Below are 12,317 nucleotides of genomic sequence, written 5' to 3'. Positions count from 1 at the left end.
TTCACATTCCCTTTCAACTTCATAAAGAGCAATTATTTCTGCATGATTTGATGATGTGGCCGTCAAAGTCTGCTTCTGGATTTCCAAGATATTGCAGTACCTCCACAAGTGAATAGATATCCGGATTGAGACTTAGCCTTTTATGGGTCTGATAGGTAGACAGCATCTGCATATCCAATGAGTGACACATTTGGTCTCGACTGATAGAATAATCCGAGATCTTGTGTTCCTCAAAGATAACGTAATAAGTGTCTGACTCCATTCCAATGTCTCTTTGTTGGTGCATTGATGTATCTAGCTAACAAGTTTACTGAAAAAGCTATGTCGGGTCGAGTATTGTTAGCCAAGTACATTAAGGCACCAATTGCACTTAAATATGGTACTTCAGGACCAAGAATTTCTTCTTTTTCTTCTCGTGGTCTGAATGGATCATCTTTCTCATTCAGAGAACGCACTACCATTGGAGAACTTATTGGGTGGGCTTTGTCCATGAAAAAACGTTTCAGAATTTTTTCTGTATAGTTTAATTGATGGACAAAAATCCTATTTCTTAGATGTTCCATTTGCAGGCCAAGGCAAAATTTTGTCTTTCGGAGATCTTTCATCTCAAATTCTTTCATTAAGTACTTTGCAGTCGCTTCAAGTTCTCTAGGAGCTCCGATAATGTTCAAATCATCGACATATACAGCAATGATGGCGAATCCTGATTTAGATCGCTTAATGAAAACACAGGGACTGATTTGATTATTTTTGAATCCTTCTTTCAATAGGTATTCACTGAGACGATTGTACCATATTCTTCCAGACTGTTTTAACCCATAAAGTTATTTTTTCAATTTTATTGAAAACATCTCTTCGGGCACGTGATTTTCTAGTAGTTTTAGTCCGTCGGGGACTTTCATATAAATATCTTTGTCAAGTGAGCCATACAAATACGCGGTCACTACATCCATTAGTCTCATTTGCAATCCTTTCGAAACTGATAAACTTACCAGAAATCTTAGTGTAGTTGCATCGACTACTCGAGAATATGTCTCATCATAATCAATCACTGGCATTTGCGAGAAGCCTTGGGCTACTAATCTTGCCTTATATCTAGTAACCTCATTTTTCTCATTTCGTTTTCTCACGAATACCCATTTGTACCCAATTGGTTTTACACCTTTTGGTATTTGGGTTATTTGACCGAATACTTCACATTTTTCAAGTGATTTCAATTCTGCTTGAATTGCTTCTTTCCATTTTGGCCAATCTTTTCTGCGGCGACATTCATCAACTGTATTTGGTTCTATATCATTTTCATCGTATGTCATTTCAACCGTTATCGAGTAAGCAAAAATTTCATTCAAGACAACATCTTTTCGATTCCATTGTCTCTTTGTAGAAACATAATTAATTGAAGTTTCATTGTTGTCTATGCTTTCATGTTTGTTTTCTTCTGGAACCTGTTTGTCCTCAATTTTGTTTTCATTATGGATTTCATCATGCTCCATTGGAGGATTTATATTAATTTCGTTCGTTGTCTCCCCTTGCCTTTTCATTTTTCTCTGTTTTGAATCTTTAGAACCGGGTGGTATACCACGTTTTCAACGTGCTATTGACTCATTTTTAATGGCCTTATTGTCATTAGGAATTTCAATCCGTTCCGGAGCATTCGCAGCAGGTACATGTGACTTCGTCACTTTCTTAGTATCTGTGAATGCATTTGGCAATTGGTTTGCAATACTTTGCAGATGAACAATTTTCTTGACTTCTTGTTCACATGAATTTGTTCTCGGGTCCAGAAACGACATTTGCGATGCGTTCCATGTAATTTTTGATTTTATATTTTGTGGGTCCACTTTCTCTCCCCATAAGGATGGGAATACTGACTCATTAAAATGACAGTCGGCAAATCGAGCCGTAAATAAATCACCAGTTGTTGGCTCTAGATATTTGATAATTGATGGAGATTCAAATCCAACATATATTCCCATCCTTCTTTGTGGACCCATTTTAGTACGTTGGGGCGGAGCAATAGGTACATGTACAACGCACCCAAAAATTCTCAAATGTGAGATATTCGGTTCTCGACCTGATACTAATTGTAACGGGGAGAATTTGTGATAGGTTGTCGGCCTTAATCTTATCAATGCTGCTGCATGTAATATAGCATGACCCCAAGTAGTAGATGGCAATTTTGACCTCATTATTAATGGTCTTGCAATTAATTATAGTCTTTTGATTAATGATTCAGCAAGACCATTTTGTGTATGTACATGAGGTACAGGGTGCTCAACAATAATCCCAATAGACATGCAATAGTCATTAAATGTTTGGGATGTAAATTCTCCGGCATTGTCTAATCTTATTTTCTTTATTGTATGATCTGGGGATTGAGTTCTTAATCGAATTATTTGAGCCAAAAGTTTTATAAATGCAACATTTCTGCTTGACAGAAGGCTCACATGTGACCATCAAGTAGAGGCATCAATTAATATCATGAAATAACGAAATGGTCCGCATGCAGGGTGAATAGGCCAACAAATATCTCCTTGAATTCTTTCTAAAAACATTGGAGATTTAGTGGCAATCTTATTTATAGATGCTCTGATTATCAATTTGCCAAGTGAGCATGCAGAGAATGTTAATTCATTCGACCGATGAATTTTGATATTCTTTATAGCGTGTCCATTCGAGTTTTCAATGATTCTATGCATCATTCCTGTGCCGGGATGGCCTAATCGGTCATGCCATAGAGTAAATGATTTTCTGTTATCTAACTTCTGGTTAGATATCATATTAATTTCAATCAGACGTATATCTATGCGATATAGTCCCGAGGAAATTGCTGGCAATTTTTCATAGATGTATTTCTTGCCGTATTCCTCTACCATTAGGCATTTGAATTTCTCTTTGTTTACCGTCATTGTTTCCAAATGGTAACCATTCTGACGTACATTTTTGAAACTTATGAGGTTCCGTCGAGATTTACTCGAATATAATGCGTCATTGATTATCAATTTTGTCCCATTTGGAAATATAATGCAGGCTTTTCCAGAGCCTTCAATTAACTTGGTTGTCCCAGAGATTGTACTAACATTTGCTTGGAATATTGTAAGTTTTGAAAAATACTCTTTATTTTTCAATATGGTGTGTGGTGTCCCACTGTCCAGGAGACATTGTTCTTTGGTTCCAACTTCAGATGAATTCATATCTTCATAAATAATAAATACGATGATCAGTATAAGAAAAATACATATTTTTATTAATAATCAAGGAACGAATACATGAAAGTGAGTATTGAAGCAATAAATTAAGCACATTAATGGATTGTTATCTAAACAAAGTTTAGTCTGCTTCAGCATCATCCATAAAAAAATCTGAAACATCAAGGCTAGGCATGAATGTAGTAGTTTCATTAACAAAGTTTGCTTCACAACAAGAATCCGCCTTTCTACCGTCCGAATTTAGCGTCCGTCAATATTTTCAGACGGTAAAACTAAAAATACCGTCTGTCTACAATTAGACGATAAATTGCATCCGAAATGCAAAATTTACCGTCTGCATTTTCGTCAGACGCAATTTACCGTCTACTTTCACCATATATCGTCCGATAAACGGACGCTATTTTTGGTCATTTCAAATTTTCAATCATTCGACTAAATCCCTCATTAGACGCTTCCCTCTTTCTCAGTCTTCCCCACTTATCTCTTTTTTCTCTTTCTCCCTCTTCTACGCCTCTCTCTCTCTCTTCCTCACTCAACCCTCCTCTCACGTTTCTCTTTCTAATTCTCACCCCACGACGCTACCCTTTCTTCAGATCCAATGATTCTCATGAAATCAGGTAAATCTCTCCCCTTTTCTTTTCTTTTTTTTGGTAAAAGTAGCTTCATTTTCTTAGATTTTTTCTTTCGTTTTTCAGTTTTCGATTTTCTGAGTTGAATGTTTTGGTGTTTCATTTTTTTTTTCTGAGATCTAGATTTTTGAGATCTAGGTTTTTCTGAGATCTTGATTTTCTAAGATCTAGGTTTTCTGAGATTTTGATTTTTGTTTATTTTATTGTTTTAAATTTTTCAATTCTGAGATATTGATTTTTTCTATTTTTTTTTGGTTTTTTGATTTTTTTTGTGTCTTTGATTTTTCAACTTTCTGAGATGTTGATTTTTTTTTTTTTTTTGTTTTATTATTTCGTTTTTCAATTTTTAGTTTCTCGCTTCTTTATTTTTTTTGGGGTTCTCGGTTTTTCATTTATTGTAATTCTTGAGATTTTTTTTAATTTGTGTATTATTTCGATTTTCATTTTTGTTTTGGAAATCGCTTTTTCGTTTTTTGGAAAAATATTTTTCATTTTTGGGGACATCGATTTTCGGTTTTGCGTTTTGTTGGAAATTGATTTAGGTTTGGGTTATCTTTGGAAAATATTTTGATTTTGTTCTTGTTTGTTGAAGATATGACGTTGAATTTATTGAATTTATACTGTGTTGATTTTCGTTTTGCATTTTCTGAGTTTTGATTTTCGTTTTGTATTGTCTGGGTTTTGTTTTTCGTCTTGTAGTTATTTACTAATTTCTCATTTTTGCTTTTTTCCAGTTTCATATTTTGGAGCTTGAAGAACAGAAACAAAGTATCAATTATGCCTGTTGTATCGAAGGGATGCTGTATAGAATAATAGTAGGGATTTATATCGTTGTATCATAAATTTTTCTTTGATTTTATTAATTTCATTAATCCTTTTGTTATATATATATATATAATTCTGATGTTTTTTTAATTGTATTGTACTTTTTTTTACTACAGTATTAATAATAAAAGTTATTACTTCTATTAATAGTTAGCTTTTATTTCTTGTATTATTGTTTACTACTGTACATAATTGTAGAGTTGTAGATTATTGTTTTGAGCTACAAGTAAAAAAATTTGAAAGGACAAAAATATCAACAAGCATAGTAAAAAGCATATTTGAAAAGTCAAAGCAAATTCTGGCCATACATTTCGTAAGCGTGGGGCCATGTTTTTTGAGAAAAAAGAGAAAATGACGCATAAACACTAGACTTTAATCAATTAGCGTCCAACTTCAAACAATTAGCGTCTAACTTCAAACAATTAGCGTCTGACTATAAACGGACGCTAATTAGCATCCGTCTTTAATCGGACGCTAACTCTCATATTCCAGACGCAAAATATTTAGCGTCCGTTTAGCGGAAGCTAATTGGAGAATTAGCGACCAGGGGTTTTGCATCAGCCTTTTAGCGTCCGTTCACGGACGCTAACCTCTTTACCGTCCGATCCCGCGTTTTTAGCGTCCGATTTTGGTCGACGGAAAAGAGTGATATTCTTGTTGTGCTTCAGCATTTTCTTCTTTGTTTTTTATTGAAGCTTGATATAGGTCTACCAAATGTTTGGCAGTACGACATGTGCAGCCCCAATGCCCAGTGATGCCACATCTGTGGCAAGTATCATTTCCTTTATAGGACGTCTGTCTCTGCTTTCCAGATGATTGTCCCCAATTTTTATCAGAATGTTCAAAATTATTATTTTTTTTGGGGAAAATCGGCCTCTACCACGTCCACGCCCTCAGCCACGGTAATTACCACGTCATCTCCCACGACTGTTGTAATTACAGCGTCCATCCCTATGTATAGCATTTGCTTCTGGTGGATTAGAGCTTTCTATTGCATTTATCTCATGGGTGGCTGAAGACCCCGTAGGTAAGATTATGATTTTTCAGCAAAAGATCATTATTTTGTTCAGCCACAAGTGGTACTGAGATTAGCTCAGAGTACTTTTTGAAAGCTGTGAACCTATATTGTTCTGCCAATATGGTATTAGAGGCATGGAAAGTGGAGAGCGTTTTGTTTATCATTTACTCTTCTGTGATGGGATGATCACAATATCTTAACAATGATACAATTCTAAACAATGTTGAATTGTAATTTGTAATCACTGACTGTTTTAAAATCTTGGAACCTCAGATTGGTTCAGTCATAATGTGCCTTTGGGAGGAGCACATTTTTGTGATGCCCATATCTTTCATTTAGGCTATCCCATAGTTCTTTTGGATCCTCCACAAGTAGATATTCAGTTTTTAAACTTTCATGTAAATGATGTCTTAAGAGGACTAAGGCTTTTGCCTTTTCTTGTACAGTCGCAATTTTAACTGATGCGGCTGTTGTAGTTGCATCCCCTTGTTGGGTTGTCACATCTTTAATTGTATGTTCCAGTCCTTGGGCCTTTAAATTCATTTCGGCGTCCACCGTCCATTCTAAAAACTTTTTCCCAAATAGATCTAGTATATGTTAAATTGTCTTTTCACTAGATCTCCCATTCTTTTGACTACAAGTAGGTAAATATTTGAAATTAGTAATGATGATAAATCACATATATATTATCTCCGCCTGATTTATATCATTATTATTATAGATAGATAATACAAACAAAAAAAAAACTAAAATTAGCGTACAATAATAATGAAGCAAAAAAAAAACAAAAAAAATACCAAAAATAGAAACAAATACAACAAGCGAATAAACAAAAAAAATTCCTAAAATGCACTTAAAGACAAAAAAAAATTAATATTCATGTGCATTTTTCGTCATTCTTTCGGGGGGAAAATAAATTTTTGTCTCCTACTTATGTATTAGGAGATATATCATTAATGCCATGAGGAGGAAAAAGAAACCGGCTATAAGAAATAAGTAGAGTCTTATTTTCCTAAAATCCTCTTCAAAAGAAGAAGATGAGGGTGGAGGGCGGTTGTTGTCGGCGTTAAACATGGTGGCCGGAAGGTTGAGGAAGAAGAGAAAAAAATTGTGGGTTTAGAGGAAAAAAATCGGAAGAAGATAAGGGATGTGTGGTGAAAATGGGGATGAGTAATCCGCTTTTATAGAGGGTTGTCCCTAACTATGCAATTCATCTATAGTTAAAAATGTACAACGCAATAAAATTCTAATGGCAAATATATATTAGAGCATGCTAGTAAATTGGTAATATAATATATGTAACTATAAATGCAAAAAAAAATAGAAGATTATTAGAGACAATAATATATAATAGTGTTCTGAATGCTTGTTCCCTGCATACATACAACATTATTGCACATATAAGAGATAATAATTTTATCACTTCGCTAGGCCGTCCATATAGGTGGCAGTTTTTGAAAAAAATTAACATGTCCATATAGGCGGTTCAAGAGCAAATAAAATAAAATAACGTAAATATAATGTCATTGCCCTCCATGAAGGTGGCGTTAAAATTATTTGTTTTCTGCGTTAGCAGCATGGTGACGTTTACTACTAGTTTCTTCCTGTTCATCTCTATCTCTTTTATTACTGGGCGGAGGTTGATTTTCAGCTGGTTATATAGGAGGGTTATTATTGGTGTTGGGAACAGGGGTTTGTCGGTTTTCTCTAGTACGGGTATTTGTACCGTCGTTACGGTTACTGGGTCGAGGTTGTATTACAGTTCCCCTCGCTGGGTTGGTAGTGAATGGCACATTGTTTCGCTCTATCCAATAATAAACACCCAAAACAGAGACATTGTGTAAAACAATGTTAATCCCGTTACTTTGTTGATCCATGTTCGGATAGTAAAGAGTTGGGTTTGGAGAAAAACTTAAAATAGAATAGATGTAAAGTTTTTAAAGATACTTAAATTTTTTTCGGTAGAACACTCATGCTGATAACGTGTTGTGAGAAATATGGAGAGAGAGAAGTATGTAAATATATCAGAGAGTATTGTTATTCGTATTGATGTATAAACTGATTTCTTACATTGATGGTATTTATAAGCAAAGTTTTCTACTGTGCACAATTGTAAGATTTTCAACACGGAAGAAAAATTACCTAACATGCATTAAATGCATGCAGGAAATGTGGACTTCACATATATGTGAACAGTGGAATTGTTCATCCACTGTTTCTCAACAAATTTGATATTTTTCCAATCTAAATCGTACTGTATTTTTGCCCAAACCAAAGCAAATTGAGCCTCGCAAAACGATTTGGTGCAGTTTAGTTTGGATCTAATCATTTTTTTCTCTGCAATATTAATTATGTAATCTAAGAGTAAAAAAATTTGTTAATAAATATAAATAGTGATATGCCATGTTCATATGGCATTTTTCAGTACCTAATTCACTATTTTTGTGTGGACTTGAACATGTTTTGGTATGATTTTGAACTCTTTCTCAACAATTTGTATTTGGGTTCTTTAATTTCTTTTATGTTTGGAGAGAGTCCAATTGGAACAATTTGCTATTGAAGAAAATGCCAAGTCACAAACTCAAGTGTGCAAGTGGAATAAGTCATCAAAGTATGCATTTAAGTGGCAAGGAAACAAAGATGGAAGTGAGTATTTATCAAATGATGAAGCATCACGAGGAAAGAAAGGAGGAAGCTGTACGGGCAGGCTCCGCGCTCGCGGAGCTAATGACCGCGGGGACGACGAATTTTGGAAGAAAACTGCCGTGAGCATCTCCGCGACCTCACCGCGGGCGCGGACCCCCTCCGCGGTCGCGGAGCTTTCCTCCGCGGTCGCGGATCCCTGTAACGCGGAATTCGGCTTTTCGTCTTCCCCTGTTTTACTGATTAAAAGAACATGTCGTCTTTTGTGTTTAGATAGTTTTTCATCTGTTTTGAGAGAGAATTCAAAGAAAATATTGTAATCCTTTATATTATGGAGAGCTAATCTTCCATCTTGGTGTATCAATCTTCACAACCAATTCAACCCTTGATCATTGAACAATTCAACACCTAAGTTACTTGAACGCTCTATTGTGAATCATAAGATTCAATCTCCCCTAACGTAGTGGTAAGCCTAAGCGAGCGCTTTAATCTGACCCTTAATGGCGTAACAACCTAGCCCGAGCGTTCTAGGTTTAATTAAGCAATTAGATAACAACTAGGGAGATTTCAATAGGGTAATCTAGCATTCACACAAGCGGTCGAATGCAAAATTATATGATGATTTCTTCTTATACTCAATCATCCACGAGCGTGCGATAATTGGGCATAAACTACAAACCCTAGATAATCTCAAAGCAGACAATTATCTAGATAGTAGAGATTGCAATAAGCAAGAAGTTAATTGAACAAGTTAACTTAAGCACAAAAACAATCAAACATGAAGAACATGAAAAATCATCAACATTCAAGCAATTAAAAGGAAGAATTGAACTCACAAGTTGATTAAAATGGTTGATTCGATTGATACACCAAGATGGAAGACTAGCTCTCCATAATATAAAGGATTACAATATTTTCTTTGAATTCTCTCTCAAAACAGATGAAAAACTATCTAAACACAAAAGACGACATGTTCTTTTAATCAGTAAAACAGGGGAAGACGAAAAGCCGAATTCTGCGTTACAGGGCTCCGCGACCGCGGAGGAAAGCTCCGCGACCGCGGAGGGGGTCCGCGCCCGCGGTGAGGTCGCGGAGATGCTCACGGCAGTTTTCTTCCAAAATTCGTCGCGCCCGCGGTCATTAGCTTCGCAACCGCGGAGCCTTCCAGTACAGCTTCCTTCTTTCTTTCCTCGTGATGCTTCATCATTTGATAAATACTCACTTCCATCTTTGTTTCCTTGCCACTTAAATGCATACTTTGATGACTTATTCCACTTGCACACTTGAGTTTGTGACTTGGCATTTTCTTCAATAGCAAATTGTTCCAATTGGACCCTCTCACCAACATAAAAGAAATTAAAGAACCCAAATACAAATTGTTGAGAAAGAGTTCAAAATCATACCAAAACATGTTCAAGTCCACACAAAAATAGTGAATTAGGTACTGAAAAATGCCATATGAACACTCGGGTTAGCCACATCAATAGAATAGATAAAGTGATCCTCTGTACTTCCCATGGCATCATGCATTTTAAACTCAACATTTTTACCATCAAACCGCATGGTCAAAGAATTGGTGCCACAATCGATCCTAGCATTAGCCGTTTTCAAGAACGACCTCCCTAAAAGAATAGGGGCGGAATGCCTATCATGCTCCATGTTAATTACATAAAAATCAGCAGGAAATGTCATTTTATCAACTTCCACTAGAACATCCTTCAATACACCTCTAGGAATGGAAGTGGACCGATCCGCTAATTATATGACAACATGAGTAGGAAGCAATTCACCAAGTTCTATGGACTCATATAAGGAAGAAGGAAGCACATTAATGGAGGCCCCCAAATCTAGCATAGCCCTATCAATCTTTGTGTCACCGAGGGTTATAGGTATAGTGAACATGCCCGGATCATTGCATTTTTTAGGTATTCTCTTTTGAAAAACGGCGGAAACATGTTCACTAACCTTCACCTTTTGCTTCCCTTTTGAATTTTTCTTCTTTTTGATGGAACAAATTTCTTTCAACCACTTAGCATACAAAGGCACATCTTTTATCAATTTTAACAAAGGAATATTTACGACACATTGACTAAATGTTTCATAAATATCCTTAGAAGATTCAAGCTTACGATTGTCCTTTAATGCTTCGGGGAATGGGGGAACCAGTTTGAAATCCGGAAAAGATTTTACCTCTTGGTGAGAGCTAGGACTCACCAATTTTTCAGCTTCTTTTGATGGGACTAGAACCTCCACCTCCTCTTCCTTGGTTACAATCTCCTCCACAACTTTGCTTTTGTCGGGCTCTTGATCAACCAACTCTTTGCCATTCCTCAAAGTCATGGCACTCACATTCCTCTTGGGATTCACCTCGGTTTGAGATGGTAGCTTCCCCGAACTTTGGGCCTCAAGTTTATTCACGACACTAGACATTTGGCCCACTTGTGTTTCCAAATTGTGAATGCTAGACCTTGTCTCCTGTTGAAATTGCACCATGTTGGACTGCATAGTAGTCAAATTTTGAGCCAAGGCCTTGATCATATCCTCGGTGGACATTGAGTTGGAGCTAGAGGACTTCCCTTGAGCTTGATATGGTGGCATGTGAGGAGGAGGGTGATTACCTTGTTGAAAATTCTGATTTCCTTGAAGAGTTGGATTCCCTTGCTTGTAACTAAAGGCCGGATGATCTCTCCATCCGGGATTGTAAGAGTTTGAGAATGGATCATACTTCCTTTGTCCTTGATATCCTACTTCATTCACCTCTCGGGTTTCCTCTTGCAAAGTCGAGCAAGAATCAGTCGGATGACCGTTGTTGGAACAAATACCACAAGCCTTCACTTGTTGTTGATTACCACCCACCAAAAATTGCCGGAACATTCCCTTAAGGGCGGACACCTCCGACTCCAAAGATGATGTAGAACTTGTCGCTTTAACTCCCCGAGTGGTATTTCTCTTAGAATAAGTGCGGGAACTTTCAGCAAACTCACTTATGAGCTCCATGGCTTGTTGTGGGGTCTTGTTATCAATGTTACCCCCACAAGCAGCATTCACCATCCTTCTCTCATCTAGAAGGAGCCCAGCAACTAAGTACAGCACAAGATCCTTCTCGGCAAAACCATGGTAGGGACAACAAGCAACGAGCCTCTTAAACCTCTCTAAGTAGTCATAAAGGATCTCATCATATCCTTGCTCAATGTTGCTAATGGCCTTCTTAAGCTCATTTAACTTGCTTGAAGGAAATAACTTCTCCAAGAAAGCTTGCTTCATCCCTCTCCATGTGTTGATACTGTTGGGGCTTAGATGATAGAACCAATCATTAGCCTTATCCTTCAATGAAAAAGGAAAGGCCCGCAGTTTGATTTGATCCTCCGTAACACCTCGTGGCTGCATACTAGTACAAACATCATGGAATTCCGCAAGATGCTTGATTGGATCTTCCCCATTTAAACCATGGAAGCTTGGCAGTAAATGAACAAGACCTGAATTCAGCTCAAAAGTAACATTCTCCCCAAACTCTGGATATTGAATGGCTAATGGTGCCTGGTCCAGATTAGGAGTAGAAAGCTCCCTCAATGTCGGATCAGCTCTAGGCGGCATCTCTTCTTCCTCAGTACCAATATAATAAGGCAACTCACGGAAGTGATCCCGAATTTCCTTTCCCAACCGATAGAGCGTCCTTTCGATCTCTGAATCAAAAAACAAAGCTCCTTGATTAGTAGAACGGGTGTGAACCATAAGACGGGTTCACACACCAACAACAAACAACAAACAACAAAAAAAACCCAAACTTGCTGCCTCCCCGGCAACGGCGCCAAATTTGGCGAGGCCTAAGTCGTATCGGCTAACGCGCAAATAAATCAATACTACCCTACACAAACGTAGTATAAGGAAGTAAGGTTCGAATCCAAGAGAACGCAGGTTTGGTTTGACTAGACGTGTGCTATGGTAACAATGGGGGGGTTTTGAGGAATGAAAATGAAACAAACAAAGCAAAAA

At 36.9% G+C, this 12,317-nt stretch overlaps 1 protein-coding gene across 1 annotated transcript; it reads right to left on the bottom strand.

Moving 5' to 3' along the window:
• Positions 1–10,082: 10,082 nt before the first annotated feature.
• On the bottom strand, positions 10,083–12,056 carry LOC104893546 (uncharacterized). Its single transcript, XM_010679662.1, has one exon. The coding sequence runs from the start codon at positions 12,054–12,056 to the stop codon at positions 10,083–10,085; it is 1,974 nt and encodes a 657-aa protein (XP_010677964.1).
• Between the last annotated feature and the right edge of the window lie 261 nt (positions 12,057–12,317).

This window comes from Beta vulgaris, chromosome 5, assembly GCF_026745355.1.
Source record: "Beta vulgaris subsp. vulgaris cultivar EL10 chromosome 5, EL10.2, whole genome shotgun sequence".
NCBI lineage: Eukaryota > Viridiplantae > Streptophyta > Magnoliopsida > Caryophyllales > Amaranthaceae > Beta > Beta vulgaris.
The sequence above is the reverse complement of the archived record's forward strand: the minus strand, read 5'-3'. Positions and strand labels throughout refer to the sequence as shown.

Coding starts and splice junctions, on each gene's coding strand:
- LOC104893546 (XM_010679662.1), bottom strand. CDS start 12,056: ATGGTTCACACCCGTTCTACTAATCAAGGAGCTTTGTTTTTTGATTCA.